At 44.7% G+C, this 19,919-nt stretch overlaps 1 protein-coding gene across 3 annotated transcripts; it reads right to left on the bottom strand.

The window, feature by feature from the left end:
- Positions 1 to 1,644: 1,644 nt before the first annotated feature.
- Positions 1,645 to 19,163, bottom strand: ZNF821 (zinc finger protein 821). 3 transcript variants are annotated; one of them, XM_081215216.1, is made up of 7 exons: positions 18,415 to 18,477; positions 15,728 to 15,842; positions 8,567 to 8,692; positions 5,487 to 5,632; positions 4,690 to 4,794; positions 3,367 to 3,533; positions 1,645 to 2,594 (listed from the first exon to the last, which is right to left on the bottom strand). In XM_081215216.1, the coding sequence occupies exons 2-7, from the start codon at positions 15,765 to 15,767 to the stop codon at positions 1,940 to 1,942; spliced, it is 1,239 nt and encodes a 412-aa protein (XP_081071342.1). In that variant the 5' UTR covers positions 15,768 to 15,842; positions 18,415 to 18,477; the 3' UTR covers positions 1,645 to 1,939. The 3 variants fall into 3 exon arrangements, with proteins under 3 accessions (XP_081071342.1, XP_081071343.1, XP_081071344.1); XM_081215217.1 differs by lacking the exon at positions 18,415 to 18,477 and adding an exon at positions 17,065 to 17,086; XM_081215218.1 differs by lacking the exon at positions 3,367 to 3,533 and adding an exon at positions 19,148 to 19,163 and having other exon boundaries at positions 2,509 to 2,594.
- Positions 19,164 to 19,919: the final 756 nt, after the last annotated feature.

Genomic DNA, 19,919 nt, shown 5'->3' on the forward strand with positions numbered 1-19,919 from the left:
TGGGCTGGGGGCAGATTGCACGAGCTAGTCCTGAAGCATGGTCTGTGTGTTCTGTTGTGTGTATTTCAGGGACCCAGAAATCTACCTGTAGACTCAGATACTGTTCTAGCACAATTAGTCACAAGGACCTGTAGATGCCCTCACTGCTGGCCTTTTCTCCAATTCTTTTCTCAGGAATACTGCCAGAAATTTCTGGAATAAGCCAGCTCCCGAACTTAGATTGCCACTAGTAAGAGGTGAAGCACTCAGATACATGATAGTTACTCATACATTTATTGAGCACTTGCTACATGCCACAGAATAGCCTAGGTGCATTATATATTAACAACCATTTGTTGCTAGTACTATTATTTTCATTTTGTGGGTGGGGAAACCAAGAGGTTTAAGTAACTTACCCAAAGTTACACAGCTATTAATTAGCAGTAAAGAATGTTAAATCCAGGCACCTAATTCCTGAGTTTGCGTTAACTCACAGTTCGTTGTAAAAATTAAATGAGATAATCCATGGAAGTGCTCAGAACAATCTTTGACACATAATGAGTGCTCAACCATTTTGAAACATCCCAAAGTAGGACTTCCATGTGGGGCTCTGTGAGAAAAAGCCATTTGGCTCAATTAAATAGTTTCTTTTAAATGTCCAGTATTTTGTAATAAGCTTAATATTTTTGTATTTTTCAAGACAAATATTTCGGCCTGCCTGGTGGGAATTAACCCTGGTTTGGTGGGGGGTCAATTAACACTCTTAAATAGCCTTGAACCTGTGGAGGTCAGAGAGGAGTCCAAGTTTCCTTGTTACGATATTGGAAGAGGTCCAGATTCCTGGCATAGTTATTTTTCTGGCTACAGCTTAACTAGGGCACTTCCTTCTGGACTTCAAGATCTGTAATTATCTAAACTGTATACAACCTTTGGTGCAGGCTAAGGAAAGTTCTGTGCTTGCTGTGTACCATCACAGAAGCTTTTTAGAAATGACCTCAGCTCTTGTCTCCTCCATGGTTTGGCAGCCATACAAACTGCCAGAGTAGTCATTTTGCTCTGGCCTTGACCGCTACTGACTTGAGCTCTCATGGCACCTTAATTCTGGATTTTCCTCAGTGGGTTTTATTATCCTACCTTGGCTCTGAGGAATAAATAAAAAGATGGGTTTTTTACCTCTTCTCTCAAACATGAGTTCCTTGGCACTGTGAACCTTAACATTGCAGCTATTTCTATGAACGTATTCCTGAATGCAACTGAGTGCTGTCTACGGTAGAATTTTTAAAAGTTTGGCAGACTGAATTCTGCTGGGAAAAGTAGTTGGTACCTGGTCTAAATACTTCATCCTCTTTAGCAAATGCCAGTTACGAGGAAAGGCGTCTACTTCCGAGTTTGGAAAAGGTAAGCTGGGTTGAAATAGCTCTTGGGACCACAGGTGATCTTCATTAGTGTTGTGGGCCTGCACCCTCACGAAGTCAGCATCGGTTCTTCCTTAATGTCATTAACTTGTGAAGGGCCAGATAAGGGATCTCTGCTGGGAGAGCCTTTGTTGAGGAGCACCCTCCCTCGGAAAAAGACAATGGCTAGACGTCCCTGCCTGAAAACTTCTATCCACGTCTCTCCTAGATTTGCTAGAATGAAATCGAGAGAAAAGCAGGAAAGGGCCAGTAAAGATAAAATTAATTTATTAGCCCTCACAACTCCGTGGGGTGGGCGTGGGCCACACTAGGGCCCCAGAGTCCTATGCGCATGCCCTGCAGCAGTGGGCTGGGGAGTCGAGGTGTCTGGAGTGCCTGCTCCCTCATCCAGAGCTGCCTTGAGCTGGGTCCCTCCTGACCCCATCATCCTGCTCCCATATGCAAGGGGTACACAGGTCCACCTGCAACAAACTCGGGCCTGCCTCCAGCAGCAAGGACAGGACCCTGGGGACGGCTGAGTGGGAAGGCAGGCAGGAGGGTGTGGTTCAGTGCAGAGAGCTGCTGTTCTGCTCTTCAAAGGCCATCTTGCCCAGGAGCTGGCTGTCCAACTCCACCCCACTCACAGGTAGCTGGAAGAAGTTCATTTCGGCTGCTAAGGCTGCCATGGCAGAAGGGTCCTGGCCAAACTGAGCTCGCAACATCATGTCCATTTTCTCCAGCCTCCTCTTGAGCCGCTTGGCCTCCCGCTCCCGGATGAGCCGGGCCTGCCGCTTCTCCGGGGTTTCATTGGCCCGCTTCAGCCTCATGGCCTCCCGATCTCGCTGCAGCCGGCGTGCCCGCTGCTCATCTGTCTCCTGCATGCGCTGCAGGCGCTTGGCTTCTCGGTCCCTCATGCGCCTTACCTCCCGCTCCTCGGGGGTCTCATTGTCCCGCCGGCTCTTCTTGGCTGTGCGCTCTCGTTCCAGCCGCTGCAGCCGGACTTCCAAAGGCTCGTTCTGTCGACGCAGGGCCCACTTGCGTACACTGGGGGTCTGGGCTTCTAGCAGTTTCCGGTAGGCAGCACAGTTGTTGCACACAAGCAGAATTCCAGCAGGGTACACTGGAGGACTAAAGGCAATGTCCTTCCCCTCAGCACTGGAGGGGCCCTCACTGTGGGCTGGCGGTAGGGATTCCATATTAAGGACTTCAGGAAGTTTCTCACTGGAAAGCAAAAATTTTAGATGGTTAATGCCACGGTCTAACAAGGCTCAGGTATCCAGCCCTGACTTACTCTGTCCTACCAGGCCAGTTGCTCCAAGTTCACCACTAGGGGTCAGTATGAGTGCTTGGGAGACCTCCTCTACCTTTCCACCCTTGCCCTTCTTTGGGCTAGGTTGTCTACCAAGTCTTAAAGCCCACCTGGAGTTTGGGGCTGAGCCAACCGCCATAGCAAGCCACCAGAAATCAGATGAGCCCTTACAATGTGCAGTTCCATTCAAGCCGGACTGATGGTGTTTGTAGGAACTGTGCAGGGCAGTCCTCCTTGAGGCGGAGGCTGCCTTCAGGGGAGGTCCAGTCCACTGGCTCCACCTCCCCCCAGCCGACCCTGTGTTGTACACTAGCAAATGGGACTCAGACACAATTTACACAGTTCCAGTCTTCCTGGGACACAGTGGAGACTCTGTCCTCACATTAGGGTCCTCTCAGCACCCTGTAACTTCTTTCTCCATGCTTTATCATGAATGGTCTTGGTCTTTCCCACATCTCTTTCTAGTTGAAGATATTCTGATCGAGGAAAGAAATGAGAGTTCATTTCCCTTTGAGGATGTCTAATGGAATGGACATATTTACTAGCCTCATTACTCATATTTCCAAAGAGTCAAGAGTCAGTTCCCTTTGCCTTGCCCGTCTCTAACCTTCACTTTGACTTGGGAAAGCAGAACCCACACCCAGTAATTTGTTCCCAGCACAGAGGGTCAGTTGCCCGGCTAACCTGTTAAACGTGGCATGGCTAGTAAAACGGGCTCCACACACAGCACAGTTAGACCGCTGGTCCTCCGAGTGGATTAAGAGGTGGCGACCCAATGACCCGGGGGAGCTAAGGGCCCGGCCACAGACAGGACACATGTAGCTCTTGGCGCTCACCACCGCTGCAGTGTGCTGTAAGAGAGAGCCTTAATCTGTCAACTCACACCAGCTCCAGGACAATCTGTACCCACTTAGGAACTACTTTCTGGGAAATGTCCCCTTTCCTTAGTCTTAGAACAAGGACTTGCAACTATTCTCCCTATCTAGCACCTGGAAAAGTAAGAGTCTCTCGTGTTAAAGGGCCTTCAGAAGGGCAAGGCCATCCAGACCATCACTCAGATTTCATTAGTTTGAGTTCTGACTACGTACTGGGACATGGCTGGCTTGGGGGACAATGGGACTCCAGAGCCTGAGAGGAATTCTTGCTCAGGATAATTTCTCACGGCCTGCTTGTCACATGCTGTGTAGGTACAACTGTATTTTTTTTTTTTTTTTGCGGTACGCGGGCCTCTCACTGTTGTGGCCTCTCCCATTGCGGAGCACAGGCTCTGGACGCGCAGGCTCAGCGGCCATGGCTCACAGGCCCAGCCGCTCCGCGGCATGTGGGATCTTCCCGGACCGGGGCACGAACCCGTGCCCCCTGCATCGGCAGGCGGACTCTCAACCACTGCGCCACCAGGGAAGCCCACAAGTGCATTTCAAAGGAGAACTGAAGGTCAAGTCTAGAAGCTGGATGGAAAGACTGATATCCAAAAGGTATTTAAATGCACTGCCTTTTCTTCAGTCTTTTAAAATCAGTCTTCTGAAGAAATGCTTCTCCTCATGAACCAATTATCTTTATGGTAAAACTCAGGCTGCCATGTGTACTAATGCCTGTTCAATACATAGCATAAGGCACATGTTCTGCGACTGGATCAGGAAAAAAAAAGGAAACAAAAGTTTGTCTAGTTCTGATCCCCTGGTTTACACTATCTTTCTCCAATACTTCAGAAACACCTATGTTAACTCATTTTTTCTTCTTTAAAACAAAGCCCAGTTTCTATTTCACTATTTAAAATATGCCTTAAGTAATTTAGAAAAAAAATGATACTTAATTTTCACAGTGTGTCTGCCTGGGAACCCAGAACATATTCACTCAACATATCCCACTTATTCTCTACAATTTTCTGAGGATTGGAGTGGAGTCTTGGTGGAAGCAACAACCCAAGGTTCTTTCCGGGGTTGGAGGCAAAGGCTACACAAGTTGTTGGCACCCGTGTTCTGGAGCATGCGGCTCCGCAGGCCATACCTGGTACACATGCGCAATCAGCTGCCCCCGACTCCCACAGTCCAGCTGGCAGAGGGGACACTGGCAGAGTCCAAGTAAGGGGTCAGAATTCAAATTCTCCGTGACCTGCAATTTAACAAGTAGGTGATTCATGAACACAGTTTACCAGTCTCTTCCCTGCCCCTACTTCTTTTAAAAGGGTATCCTGTTAAAAGGAACACAACCTCTTATCATATGTTATTACTAGGTTCCCAGTGTGGGTCGAAGGAAAAAGTGATAGGGGAAAGGGAATTAAATTTGCTCCCATCTTCATTTTCTCCAAGGCTTCCTGCCATGAAGACATAGTATTACTCCAGAGAGAGCTTATCTATTTCTTTTTCCCCTAAGGTAAACTCTGTAGAGAGAAGATCAGCTTTCCCTACTGCCATGCCTCTTGCAGGAATCCTTAGGAAACAGTTTAGTGAAAAGATGGCACCTCACTTAACACTTTGACTGAAATTTGCAAGCATATTCAAGAGTACACCTGAGGAAGTCAACTAATAGTTTTGCAAAGACCGATGTTCTGCTGGGAAGAAGTGGGGAGCTTTAGGAAGAAGAGCTGTGTGGGAGTGAAGTGATATGTGGGTGGAAAAGGAAAGCTGGGTGTGAAGAGAACTGAGTGTCTGAGGTTTGGGTAACTCATGGTGGGAAAGAAGAGAGGCTTCATATGAAGCCCAGGAGACCCTCAGAGGCAAGAGTGTTACATGTGGAAGACAGGCATCTTGGGCAGAGTAGAAGGGTAAGGAGGTTCCCGGACTCAGCAGCCATTTGTCACTTGCCTCATGCTCTACCACACTGTTCCCACCAACAGGCTGTTCTGCATTTTCTAACTCTTTTTCCACTTTGACCACCCCTCCGTCTTCCTCTGATGTATGGGAAGAGACTTCATCTTGTGTGGTCTCCTCTTCATCACCCTCACTGTCACCTGGAACACACAAACTGGTCACTTGTTCTGATTTTTGCGTGAATACATCTTACGCTGCTTTCCACCCAAAAGTTTGCAGCTAAAATGGAAAACATTCCCAGATCTTCCATAATATAGTTTGTATCAGTGCTTATTTGGGTACAAATCACGTTAAGTGGAAGCCAGCTATAATTGTTTATATTGCCATATACACACTAAAGAGAAAATCGGAGGCAAAACTGTATTGGAAAATGGTTATTAGGTCCTGTATATTATCATAAAAATGATAACTTCTTACACAGGGTTCCCAAATATCTCACACGTTCAAATCACACCTCCCATGCACCTCACACCATGCTCATTCCAACACACCACTTCTGACTTAACCAATGCTTATCACTGATTTTATTACTTACTTTTCTCCATAACCTCCCCGCACAATTTCTCCATGGTGTCGCATACACTATTCTATTCTGAGACCCACTAATCTGTTCTCTCCCAACAAACCCCAAGGCATGATTACAGAAACACCAACAAGTTTTTCTTTCCTCTTATCAATAAAGGAGGCAGTAGGAAGGAAATTAGGTGAAAATGTCACTTTATAGGGAAAAAGCTGTTCAGTACAGTGGAAACGTTAAGCAACCAACCTCGGGCATTCTGTAGTGGTATTTGACTCACGGTGTCCTTACCCTGCTAGTAACTCAGCATTCTACGTTAAATAAGTCCATTGTTTCTGGTGGTTCTATGGATTATCTGATGGATTATTGAATGCATCAAGTGGAGGGAACAGGATATTCTTTACTTTAGGATGAAATATAATTTCTTGTGGCTAAAGTAAGAATTGATGTGTTTTAGTTCAGGGTGCAAGATGTGGCCGTGCAGAGGTCTGCCTGTGGCTAGGGGATCTGCAAGGTTTGTGTGAGCTGATTTTTTTTCCTCTATTACTTATAAAATTGGAAAAGAAATGATTTTTAAAAAACACAATAACGTCCGCCTGCCGATGCAGGGGACGTGGGTTCGTGCCCCGATCTGGGAAGATCCCACATGCTGCGGAGCGGCTGGGCCCGTGAGCCATGGCCGCTGAGCCTGCGCGTCCGGAGCCTGTGCTCCGCAACGGGAGAGGCCACAACAGTGAGAGGCCCGCGTACCGCAAAAAAAAAAAAAAAAACACAATAACATAGGGAGTTCTTTCTGAAAGGAAAAAAAAGTGCTAGTACTTTGAAGATCACAAGAGGAAGCCAAACCTAGGGAAGCTGTCAGACTCCAGTCCCATCCTAACACCACCTAGATCCTAGACTCCTGGGCCTGACTGTCAGCAAGAGAAATACAGGATAGAGTTTCACCAGGCTCTCAGCATCAGCAGTGAGACTCAGCTTTCCTAGCTAACAGCGTGCTTCTTATCTTCTCTGTACTATCCCTTACATAATTTCTAAATCTACCAAGAACTGGGCAAAACTGGTTACATTCCCTTTCTTCAAAAGAAAATCTAACCAAATCATCTGCTAGTAGATACATGTGTCTCTGTTAGATACTTCAGTTGGTTGGTGGACTGGATTTGGGCCCTGGAAAGATCTACAGTATGCCTTATTCCTTGGTCCAAAGCTTTAGTGTGAATCCATCTCAGTAATAAGGGTTGGCACAGATTAAATCATACTATATTTTCTCATGAGCTTATTTGGAATACTTGTAGTCTAAGACAACACTGTATCAAACACTTTTTGTAATTCATCAAAAATCCAAATATATCTCTCTACTAGAAAGATTAAAAAAAGAATAAGTATGCCATGCAGAGGGATGATGCAACTTTTCCAGAATGGAAACCTATCAGACTTCTATAGATATTGCCATTCCTACCTATTACTCAAACTGGTGGCTCCCACAGATTTTCTAGAAATATTTGGTTCACTTTTCTGTACCTGACCAATTACTTGCTAAATTATTATTTTTATTGCTAGAGTATTAGTTTAAATAGAAAATGTAGTTCCTGGAAGGTACAGAACTCTCACCCCCTTCTTTCTTTTCCAACCCCGAATGTGGAGAAAAATCAGAAATGTCGTACGAATTGACACTAATAATAACCAATATCAGATGGATCAGATGTGGAAATCATCCTAGGAAATAACACATCTCAAAGTGTATTTGTTCAAGCAAGTCACAGAACAGACAATCCATGAGGCTCAACCAGTTACCAGCCACTGTCTTTTCAATCTCTTAACCAAAGGGATCTACTCAGGACTTGGTGTGGGAAGACCTCGACATTAGCATTTTACATGCTGCATAATCTCACTGGTAAGCAAGTCCTCTTATAAAACATTAAAACTGGGGCCTCCCTGGTGGCGCAGTGGTTGAGAGTCCGCCTGCCGATGCAGGGGATACGGGTTCGTGCCCCGGTCTGGGAGGATCCCATATGCCGCGGAGCGGCTGGGCCCGTGAGCCATGGCCGCTGGGCCTGCGCATCCGGAGCCTGTGCTCCGCAACGGGAGAGGCCACAACAGTGAGAGGCCCGCGTACCACAAAAAAAAAAAAAAAAAAAAAAAAAAAAAAAACATTAAAACTGGGTCCTCAAGCAAAACTTTCATTAATACCACTCTTACATTTCATTAATTATGAATAAACAGATCCTAGGAGACAGGGATTTTTTTCTTTTCATTTGACCTAGCCCAGGGGCTGCTTGAGCACTCATTATTCCTATGCCCCTGTCTGTCACAGTCATCACAAATCTATCTGTGTATGGCACTATGCCAAGTACTGCAGTCCTTGAGTTAAAAAAACCTGTTCTCTCTCTGGACAAGCATATGCCCATACACCTTAGAACACCTTTGGGAACACTGAGGATCCACAAATCTCCTTCTTCATGTCTTCCTCCCAACCCCCATGCATAATCCCCAGAGCACACACACTCTGATAATGCTTCTCCCATTGCCCTGAGTCATTACCAGAAGGTGCAGAACTCACTGCTACTGGAGTCCTGATCTCTTAGTTGTTGGATAGCTTGTCGCTGACTGCCAAGGTCTCCAGGAAAATCAGTTTTCATCATCGCCTGGCGGGCTTGCTCTTCTAGCCCAGCAAATACTTGATCCCCTGGTGGTCACAAGGAAAAATAGTCAGGCCACCAGCTGGGCAGTACATCCCCAGGCAAGCTGGTTGGAAAGTCAGACCATTCAAAGGTAGGAGACAGGCAGGTACCCTGTGGTGGGGTCATTCATCTCCAAGTCAGCTTGTTGCCTCCAGTGGTTTCCGGGCACAGCTACTCTTCTTGGGAAACAAGCCAGATGCTCTAGAAAGCATCATTTGCTTCTCTTAAATCCTCCTAATACTGACTCCTTTTAAAGGTGATCAATTGCTACTTTACCAATTTAACATCAAAATCTCAATTCTATTTATAACCTTCCATCAGGACTGGGGAGACAGAGGCAAGCGGCAAAGTGATGGAATGAAGATGGGGCAAAAAATCTGGGCACAATCTCTGAATCTCAGTGTATTAGCAATATGGTCCTGATTCTGTCTGCCTCTGACTATAAACAAGTGCTTCAAATAATCCATCTGAAACAGTATCTATGACCCCATCCTTCATCCATTCTCCTTACAAGACATACTCTAGAAGTTCTTCCTTTACTCTCTCACATCTATTAGAATTAGCCACGAGCAAATCAAAAATAATGGATTAAAAGGAAAACAGATAATATGTGAACTCATTTCTGCTGAGGAACAAACTTCCTGAAACATGCCAACCAATTTGCAACAGGTAATATTTCATCTAGTCTCCTTGGTTTAGTGTGGTCTTTTTTTTTTCTTCTTTGTATGCAGTATCCAAAAGCCCCAAACCCATCCTGATTATGCATTTACTGTGAGGAACTCTGCCTGGGATCTGTGTGGTTATTGAAGAGTTAACATTTAAGTGCTCTTTTATTTCCAAGAGGCCAGGCATAAGGAGAAAAGAGAATTGGGTTTCTCGAGGTTTCCATTTTCTCAGTCAGAGTGGAAACTACAGTCCCCATTCTCCAGCCACCAAGAGAGAATAATAAAAAGCCCTAGTGAAATGTCTGACAATAGACCAGGGAGATTTCCAGAGAGAGGAAATTAAACAGGCTCAGATTCCGAGGCTGATACAATGATGTAGGAGGAATGAACTGGTCAGTTGACCTGTACAACTAGTCCTTGGGCAATGAAAGAACTGATGTGAAGTAGGCTTCATGTGATTCATTTAGGTATTTGTTCAGCAAATATTCATTGAACATCTACTATATGCTAAGTGCCAAATGCTAATAATAGTGATATTTGGCACTTCTTGTTCCAGGCTCTACGTTAAGTGCATTATAGTTGCTACCTCACCTTGATTCTCTGCAAAACTCTTATGTGGTAGGTATTACTATCCATATTTTACTTAGGAGAAAACTAAGGTCTATGGTGGAACTAAGTATTCAGACCCCGGTCTGTCCAACCCTTAATTACCATATTTTTCAGTTGCTTTCTAGCAGAGTTGTAAACAGAATTTTAAGAGGTTCATTAGAGCAATTTTACTGAAAACAAATGCTTGTCTCTGTGTGACAAGAATAGCTCTGATCCTAGTGTTAGTGTTACCTTCCTACCATCAGAAACTGATATATACAACTCAAATACCAAAATAATGTTCTCAAGGCCAGGACTGACAGAAGGAACCATCATTTTTATGCTTCTGATTCCATGTGATGAGTTACCATGCCTGGGTTAGAATAATATTATGGCTGGGGGGGGCAAACATAATTTTAAGTATTAAACTTTACATCAGAAATTATTAAAAAGCCTGAAAAAAATACTATGGCTATTCTGACTGACACTATGAGTGGGAATAGAGGTGCTAAGATTCCAAGTGTACTTCTAGCCACACAGCCCTCAAGTAAACGAAAAATAACCTGCTTTAAGTCCAGTTTCATAATATTCAGGATGACACACGGGATATAAATTACCGCTAGGGAGAGCAAAAAATGAGTTCTGTGTTATAGCGCCTCCTCTTCCCTCTTTGCAGGAGTAAAATATTTAATTTCTCCACGTTGGTTCCTCTGTAACCACAGACCATGGCTAACTGGAATAGTTACTGAATTCTTCTGGGTAAATGCATGTTTTTGGACCTGGTGGCCGTGGGCAGATATGACACTAAGGAACAAGTTATGTACCAGCATATAATTATCAATGGCAGACCATTCTCATCAATGACATCTCTAAAGAAACCCATCCAGAAACCAGCTAGGTTTATAACATACTAAGAATCTACACTTCCCCCCCTTTCTTTTTTTTTTAAATTAATTTATTTTATTTTTGGCTGTGTTGGGTCGTCGTTGCTGTGCGCGGGCTTTCTCTAGTTGTGGCTAGCGGGGGCTACTCTTTGTTACGGTGCACATGCTTCTCATTGCGGTGGCTTCTCTTGTTGCGGAGCATGGGCTCTAGGTGCACGGGCTTCAGTAGTTGTGGCTCACGGGTTCTACAGCACAGGCTCAGTAGTTGTGACACTTGGGCTTCAGTAGTTGTGGTGCACGGGCTTAGTTTGCTCCGTGGCAGGTGGGATCTTCCCAGACCAGGGATCAAACCCGTGTCCCCTGCACTGGCAGGTGGATTCTTAACCACTGTGCCACCAGGTAAGTCCCCCACCCCTTTCTTAATGGGGAATCACCACTGTATTAGAAGGACATCTATAAGGATATTTAATTTTCAAGATCAGCTAGTAATTCAGTCTAGTCTCTATCAAACTTGAGCTAAAAATTTATTCCTATTGAAGTTGTCTAAATATTTCAACCTTCACAGAACAGAGAAGAGTCTGTTCAATACAGCTGCCCTATCTAGGACTTTTGGGAGCATTCTCACCTAGGATAGTTGGGCTATTCCTTTTTTGGCAGTTTGGAAAGAAAAGCTATGCTCCTCTATTTTATTCCATTCCTGACTTGGGAAAAAGGCTAAGGTAAACTTTACTCTTTAGGGCTATTCTTATTTAAATACCAACATAAAGCAAAATATATAAAAACCATAAAGAGGGATTCTGGCAGACCTCACAGAAAAAGATATGTGAATGATCTCCCAGTAGTCATTATTTACCTAATCCCTAAATCTGACTGTCCAGAATTATCCTTTCATAAGAAGGTAGTGATAATTGCTAAAAGTATGTCATATTAACTCAAGTATAATGTGATCCATACAGATACTAGTGATTAAGAAGTGTTATACAGTTGCCTGCTTTTACAATGTAGCATTATTATTTCCTTCTATCTTGAGACTGTTGGAGTAGGTTAAAAAAAATCCTCTGGCTTCTAGCTATTAATGTAGGGCAACCATCTTCTTTAACATGGGTATTTATTTGTCTATTAATAGTTGAGAAAAAGTCATCTAAGTTCAACAGTAAAAAGCAAGGTACTACCTCTCCTTTTTGTGGTATGAAATCAAGATACTGTTGGTCTGATTTGGCTAAGGTTTTTTAGACCAGATAAGAACAAAGCCATGCAAACAAGCCTGTAGAACAGATGAGAAGCCTGAGATGAAAGTTACTGGAAGACAAAGATTTTACAATTCTCTTTCTTGAGTCTTTGGTGCAGTTAAATAAATGCAATGTCTGGCTGACTTAAATTAAGTGAAGCAGCTGAGACATATTCTAAGAGAGCAGATGTCAAATTCAGAATAAAATGAGTTAGAACTGGGAGTGGGGCACTTAGGATTCCTTTTCTAGCTGACAGTCTCCGTAATCCAAGGTGCTATCACATATTGGGAACAGAACCATTTACCTCACAAGGATGCTGACAATGAATGAAGACAAAACAAACTGCACTTTTTAGAAGAGAAGGGGCTTTGAAGGCTTCTTTTTCCTACTTCTCTGTAAAAGCTGAAAACTTTAATTGAAGTTGAAAGTTTTTAGTCTCATATATAATCTGAAAACAAAAGTCTCTTAAGAAATGGAAGTTTTCCTTTACTTAGTGGTTTGCTTGGTACAAAAGCACCAAATGAAAGTGTGCAAATGATTGTATTTTCAACCTCTCTAGAAACAGTTTACAGAAATTTGTATTCAGAGGGGGTGAGATGAGGAAGGAGGGAGGGAAGAGGTCTACAGAGATTTCAACCCATATGCAGTTCCTCTGTGACTAACAACAATTCTGGACTTTTATTCCAAAAGCTCTGCATCAAGTCTATTAAGGAACTGGGCAAAACACAAGAGTCTGCCTGGACGTTTCTGGGTAAAGGAGAGATCATGATGGTAATTTAGATACAGAGACAATCCTGAGGAAAGCCAAGTATATGCCAGAGCAGCCTGCCCATTGACTTCTAAAGTGGATCAGACAGATGCTGCCAGGGAACAGCAATGGGATTCTTAATATATTCTTTTAGGAGGGCTTCTTAATATATTCTTTTAGGAGCTGCCTGCTACACAATCCTCTTGTTCCCAGAAGGCAGATCTAATGGAGCTCAGCCATTACTCTGCTCAAATGCCATTGGCTTTGACATTTAAGCAAAGCTTCTGCAGACCTTCCTGCCTCCCAGACCTTGAATTCATTCTGTTTACTTTAAATAGATGAGCAGCATTAAATTCAATACATTTGATTGGTTCTATTTCACTGCAAGGGGTTAGGAGACGCACCTGGTCAGAAGACTGAAATTACCTATTTCTACTTGGCATTATTGTGGGCAATGAGAAGATGACCTTCCAAAAAATGTAGGACCAGCTTCAGTCCCCAAATAGTAAATAAGTAGAAGGTCCTCAGAGACCAGCAAATCTCAGTGTCTTTCTTCTTTCTTAGTCCATCATGTGATATGCCTTCACAATTCCCTGCCCAAATGCATCACTGAAAACAGCCCCTCCCTGTGGGTCCACTTTTTAGTTGCACCTGAACATTTCCATTCACAGCCCTCTTAATGGTCATCACTGCAAAGTCCCACCCGCTCCACCACACTACTACAAGCTTCACTAGCTCAACTCTAGAAACTGCGTTTCTGCAGCTGTGGATATGATATTCCCTCCTTCTCTGTGGTCTGTTTGTCCATCTGTTTTCCAACTCCAGTACCAGCTCATCTTGGCTTTGACTGATTACGGTGGGAGGAGATGCAGCTATGGACTTATGCTATGTGGGCGCAGGCATTGGCCACACAAGCATTTACTGGCTTCCCTGTACTTGATCATACTATCATCCCCACCAGCTACTTTCCTCAAAGTCTCTTTGGACAGGTGGCTTTTAGAGGTAAATGCCCAACTCCAGTGATTGCCTTATTTGTAAACCCATCACTCTACTAAGAGTTCCTTTCCTGCCCTGCCTTCTTGGGGTCACATCTGTGTCTTTTCTCAATATCCACCTTCCACCAGAGAGGAGAAGACAAACCTTCTGAACCTCTGTGTTGTATTACCTATAGTAGAGATACTTCATTTTATCTCTCTTGAAAATCCTCACATTCAGGCCCACTAAATTTCACTGTTTTAGCAGCAGTTTCTAAATCCTGAACCACTCGCCTTTATATTAGGCAGCCTTCCATATCCACCTACTCCAGAATACACTCCTAGAAGTATCCAACTTGTGCTGTCTTATAAAACTTTTCTTGAAGAATTGTATATGAAAGTTTGCTACCCTAATCTCATTTAATCTATAAAATGCTGAAGTCCTCTTAATTCCTCTGAACCTACTGTTTTCTCTCCTACTTTTGAAATTTCCCAATAAAATAAAATAAGGTACATACTGTCTGGCATACAGTATGTTTTTAATAAATTTTAGTCCTCTTATCTTAACTCCATGACTGATCTATCCTCTCAAATGTAGGTTTTTTTCCTTAAAAAAAACAAAAAACTTTCATATGTTATACCACTGAATTCCCTTCAAATGTTGCTGTACTTTAGTCAGTCCTCCATAAGAACATGGAGCTATTTGTCTCTTTTTTACATTTGAATGAGGATGCTTATCTCCCCAGATCACAGGAAACTGGTTAATTGTCTCAAATCTACATAGATATATTAGTGTTAATTTAATAAGGCACTTTTGAAAACCCACTATGAGCAGTGCTAGAAGTAGAGAGGGATAGCAGGAATTATATATGGGACATAGTGTCTGCCCTCCAGAAGTTTACAATCCAATTACTAAAATAAAACATATATATGAACCTGCTGAGAAATAATGCAAGGCAATAGTGCATAGCTGGCTCTTGATACCAGTCTCTTCTTCATGTGATCCATCCCACACACTATTTTGTAGTCCCAAAACACTGTATTCTGAATGTCACTCCATTCTCCCTGCTTAAAAACCTTCAGTAGCTCCTTGCAGTCAGGATAAAGCGTGAACTTGGCCTGGTCTTCAGGCCTCTACAATGCAGAGTTAAACATTTCCAACGTCATGTTCTATGGCTTCTGGACAAATGCAACTTCTGCTTCATACAAAGTCTCCTTGTCCCCTGAACATACCACGTGCATTCCCTCTTTGTTTCTTTGCTTTCCCCTACCTGATTTTACCTCTCCTTTCCTCTTTCTTTAAAGAATCCACTTTCTACCTTCCAAGGTCCAGTTCAAGTTCATAGTCTAAGGCCTCTTCCATCAAGCATTCCCTGGCTATCTCAGTCCATGGAGCTCTCTCCCTCCTCTTTTTTTTTTTTTTTTGGCCTCAGGGCACATGGGATTTTAGTTCCCCACCTATGGATCAAACCCATGGCTCAAATCCGTGGCCCCTGCAGTGGAAATACAGTCTTACCCGCTGGACCGCAAGGGAAGTCCCTTTCCCTCCTCTTAATTTCTGTAGTACACACAGTCTGCAGCATCCCTATCTGGCACTTAGCATATATTATCTTGCTATATGCTCATCTATCTATATATCTGTGGCTACGTTATAGTCTTATACATTTTTATACTGTTTTATGGCCTTGGCATCTAGCACAAGGCTTTGCACAGAGTAGGAATCCTATAAATGTTTGTTAATGTGAATACTAAAGATGAATCAAGAGCACCTATTCCTAAGACAGGTTTCTAAGACCTCCTCCAGCATAGAAACACTTTAAATCCATCATGTTCGACATCTTTAACCCTTTTTTCTTCACAAATTAGTGTGAGTCGATCACCTAAATTCAGATTACTCTTCCTTTCCAACCCTCAGCGTTCTCAGGTTCCAGAATAAAAAGCCCAGTACTCACAGTGAACTTTATTTGGATTTGTCTGTTTCCGACGGGACATGTTTCCCTGATCCAAGAGCTCTGGCTTTTCCCAGTTTCACGACTGGATGTTACTACCTCCTTGCAAGGTGCTGACCTACAAAAAAAAGGATAATGTTAGCACATGTCATTTTGCTCATAAATTATACACAATTAAAAGATGACTTTTTAAAATAGTTTTTGAGCATATATAAAATTCACCAGTTATAAATCACTGAACTTCTTAAAGAAAGAAAGAAAGAAATCTCTAGTACAACTTTAAGGTCCCAAGAAGTTTCAGAGAGAATTCCAAAGGATTTAGAGAATTCCACTCTAAATCCAACTCTGGAATCCATAATACTGTTAAGTGATCATGATCAAGCTCAGAAGGTAGAAAAGGAAGCAAAAAAACTCAGGCAACCAGCGTTAGAAGCACCATGGGCTCAAAGAGATAACCCTCATGAATTGTAAAAGGAAGCAAAGGAAGCTAAAGAGGGTGGCAGCTCATATGTCACATGCCCTCTGGAAGTCAAGCCCTGAAATCTGCACCAATGAGAGCCTCCAGATGTTTTTTTCAAGAAGTTATCTCTCCTGGAGGTGACGAAGGCACCACATCCCTGTGAGACAGGAAATATCTCAAAACTCCTGGGCATCTGTAAATGAAACATGGGAAATAGAGCCTCTACCTAGGGATGCAGGCACAGTGCTAGGGACTGTGGATGACAGGGCACTAAAGCAAATCAGACTTCGTGTTGAAGATGGGCTTTTACCAGAAGAGCCAGGTGCCATACACATTGCTGGGTACTAATTCAATACCTCAATGTGGAACATCAACCTGGCCCTGCTCACATGCTCCCGAGTGGTGGTCAAAGTTAATAACTTTAGTGCCTCTTCTCAATCCAGCCTCTTGTAGCAAAGAGTGGGAAGAACAAAGAGAAAAGGTCCCCAAATGAGAAGTGCTGCAGAGACATGCACCTGCTTCCCTGAAATAGGAGAGAACAGATACTTAAGCCTAGAGCTTCCTGGTTAGTTATAAGAAAGGCTTTCCCAGCATTAAGTGTTGTTAGAGAGTCTGAAATGGATTAGTAGTGGAAGCTGTGAATTTTCTTTGAAAGATAGAGTGAATAAACAGACATAGATTAAAAGGAGATATTCTCTTTCCTACCAAAGATGAGAACGTGGATGTGGTCACCCTCTAACTTTTCTTTTCAGTCCCTGCCTTCTCAAATTATACTCACACTAATAAGCAAATATAAAATTGTAGTTTATTGCCTTAAGAGGCATTATGAGAGACTACTTACTACCATCTACACTTTGCACTCCAGTTAGTGAAGACTCACCTCCTGTTATGCCAACTAACTCCTCTATGTAGCTAGAAAGGACCTCAGACCTGTAATCAGATCCTGCCTCCCCTTACCAAAAGAAGAAAGAAACCGCAAATGGTAAAGACAGGCCTCCACAGGAAGTGGCAAAGGAAGCAGCTTTCAGGCAGTCTTCTATCATATCTGCATATCAAACACAGTTCTTTTTCAGACCTTTAATTAAAAAAAAAAAAAAACTCCAAATGTATACAGTAAAAATCAATTTTAAGGTAGTATGTTGAGTGCTAATGCTAATGAAACGTGTTCTCTAAGTTTTGTTTGTGTAGATCATTTCTTTCTAATCAAGTAGTTATTTTACAAATTGAAGCAGTGAATGAATATTACACTTTGGATCTTTTCCTATAAGTCTGTGGAATCACAAAGTAGAAAGTTGAATGAAATGCAGGTTGCCTATCATGTTTTTTTTCTAAAATTTGCAGAGCTATAGCTCTCTATTGTATAAGGAAGAAAATGAAACCTTAATCTTTAAATTTTCTTCTTATTAAGATCAGAAATTGAAACCGTGAGATAAAGGTAATAAAGATCCTTCTGAATGAAGGCCAAATAATATGACACAGGCTCTGTTCACATCATCTTGGTGAGGCAACAGCTCAATACTAAAGCTACAAGTCAGAAACAGAAATCAACATCTGGCATATTTAAATCACCAGTGTCCACTGCATCTCACAATCCTCCTAGTGGCCAAATGGGGAACCAACCAGATGGTACCCAATGGGACTTCACACCTGAGGGATTAAGGGGAAAACATAAGCAAATACTCTTCCTCCCTCAAAAAAAGAAAACTTGTGGGGTCGTGGACTCTTGAAAATAACTAAGTTAATTAATTATGTAATTAATTAACAATAAAAAACTAGCACTAGCAGATAACATTCTTGACTGCACAAGATCTCAGAGGTTAAACAATTGTTTTATAGCAGTAAAATCTAATAAAATCCATAGACACATGGCCGTAAAGTTCACTAACTCAGTTTAACTTTCAACGCTGCCTCAGTTCCCAAGCCTGAATCTGAAACCGATACAAAAATGTAAATGGATAGCCTGAACATCACCATCTGGAAGAAAAACAGGATGGGAAGAAAGGTAACCGGTGAGATTCAGGTCTACAAGGGATTCTATTTAAAAAGGCAGGCAGTTTTGTCCATCTTTAGAATGCGGTTAAGAATACTTGGGAGGGGGGCCAACGTCTCCCCTTAACACTGTCCCTGCTCTCCCACAGGTGTTAGGTTGCAGCTTCCAGGACACACCACAGACTTTAGCAAGAAAACACGGGTGAAATCCAAGCTTTAAGAAAAGAGGGTGCACTCCCACCTCCAGCTCTGGTGCAGTTCCCACGGAGCAAAGTAAACTCGCCTGAATCCCAGGTATCTGTATCTGCCAAAAAGGAGAGGACAAGAAAGCTGGTCACGTAGCCGCCTCACAGTCCACCCTGTTCCCGCTTCTGCTCGGTCTGGAGCGTGTGTATAACCAGCCGAGACGGTCCCTCTGGCTTCCTGAAGCATGAGCACAGGTAGATTCCCGGGAATTATCAGACAAGAGCCAGAGGTCTTCTGAGGCGGCTCAGACAAACCCTCACACAATACAGTCTTCTCAGAAATCTAAATTTAGAAGCCCTTCTGCGAGAAGGCGACTCGGGACTGACACCCGGGTCGGCGCCCCCACGCTCATCCTCCCCCTCCCCCAGCTCCAGCCCAGCCTGTCAGACGCCCGGGCCGTCCCGGCGCTGCCCGGCTGAGCCCGACCTGGGCCCACGCGGGGAGGGCGGCGACGCGGACGCCCCTCCCGCGCCCGAGACCTCCAGAGGGACGGAAAGTGGAACAGCCGCTGTGGGGAGCCAGCCCGGTCCGGCCTCGTCGCGGGAACCCGGGGCAGGGGGAGGGTCAGAGCCAAGGCGGCCCCCGCCCCCCAGGCCAGAGCGAGCCCCTGTTCCCCTCCCCAGACACAGACTGACAAAAGGACCGGCAGCCGGCGACCAAGGGAGGGGGCGAGGAGCCCCTGCATCCTCAGCCTGGTCCCGGAGGGAAAGAGTCGGGGGTCTTTTTACCCGGCGCCTCGGCGCTCCGCGGCGCTCCGGGTCCCTGGGCCCCGCCTCCGGACAGACGGACCGCCGGACAATGGGCCCTGGGCCGCAGCTCGGGCCGGCCGGGCCGGGGCTCTCTGGGACTGGGCCCCGGCGGGCAGAGGGCAGCTCCAGGCCGAGCTGGTGGCGGGGAGCCGAGGGGCGGCGCTGCAAACGGACAAAGCCAACGGCAGACAGACAGACGGAGGGGGAAAAGATGGCGACGCGGGCGGCGGGAGCGCGCTGCTCGCGCACCCGCAGCGAGTGGGGCGCGTGCACGAGTCTCTCCTATCCCCCCTCCCCCCTTCGCAAGCTTCGTCCCCCTCCCCGCTCCCCAGGCGCGCGCCCGGAGGCATGGGCGGGGCTTAAGGGCAGAGGGGTCCGGGGAGGCAGGACTTAAGGGAGCATCCAATCACAGACATTCGAGAGGGGCCTCGCCTCGGTTCTCGCGCCCTGGAGACCACCCAGCCTCGCACCCTCCTAGGTCTTTTTCTGGTCCTGTCAACTCGTCAGCTCCCCTATGCTCTCCTGAACCTTTAAACTCTACCCTGTCAGCTCTGATCCTGGTTTGCTTCCCCACCTTCGAGTTCAGCCACAAAAGCCCACGTCCCCCAACCACAGCTCCACCGCAGGCTCCCCCTCTCCTTAGCTCAACCTTAGTCTCCCCCTTTCCCCAGCCCAAACCCTCTTCCCTTCATTTCCCCACATCTCATGGTTTCTTCGGTCCCCACGGCGTTTAATGTGATCGAAATCTAGG

The sequence above is a fragment of the Mesoplodon bidens genome (genome assembly GCF_964165515.1).
Source record: "Mesoplodon bidens genome assembly, chromosome: 18".
NCBI classification, from domain to species: Eukaryota; Metazoa; Chordata; class Mammalia; order Artiodactyla; family Ziphiidae; genus Mesoplodon; species Mesoplodon bidens.

What these genes read in the sequence shown, in the direction of transcription:
- ZNF821 (XM_081215216.1), bottom strand. Translation starts at nt 15,767, where the DNA reads ATGTCCCGTCGGAAACAGACAAATCCAAATAAAGTTCACT. An exon ending in ACAGTGTGGTAGAGCATGAG is followed by an intron (nt 4,795 to 5,486) that starts GCAAGTGACAAA and finishes GTTAAATTGCAG; the next exon opens with GTCACGGAGAATTTGAATTC. An exon ending in AGCCATGCCACGTTTAACAG is followed by an intron (nt 2,595 to 3,366) that starts GTTAGCCGGGCA and finishes TTTGCTTTCCAG; the next exon opens with TGAGAAACTTCCTGAAGTCC.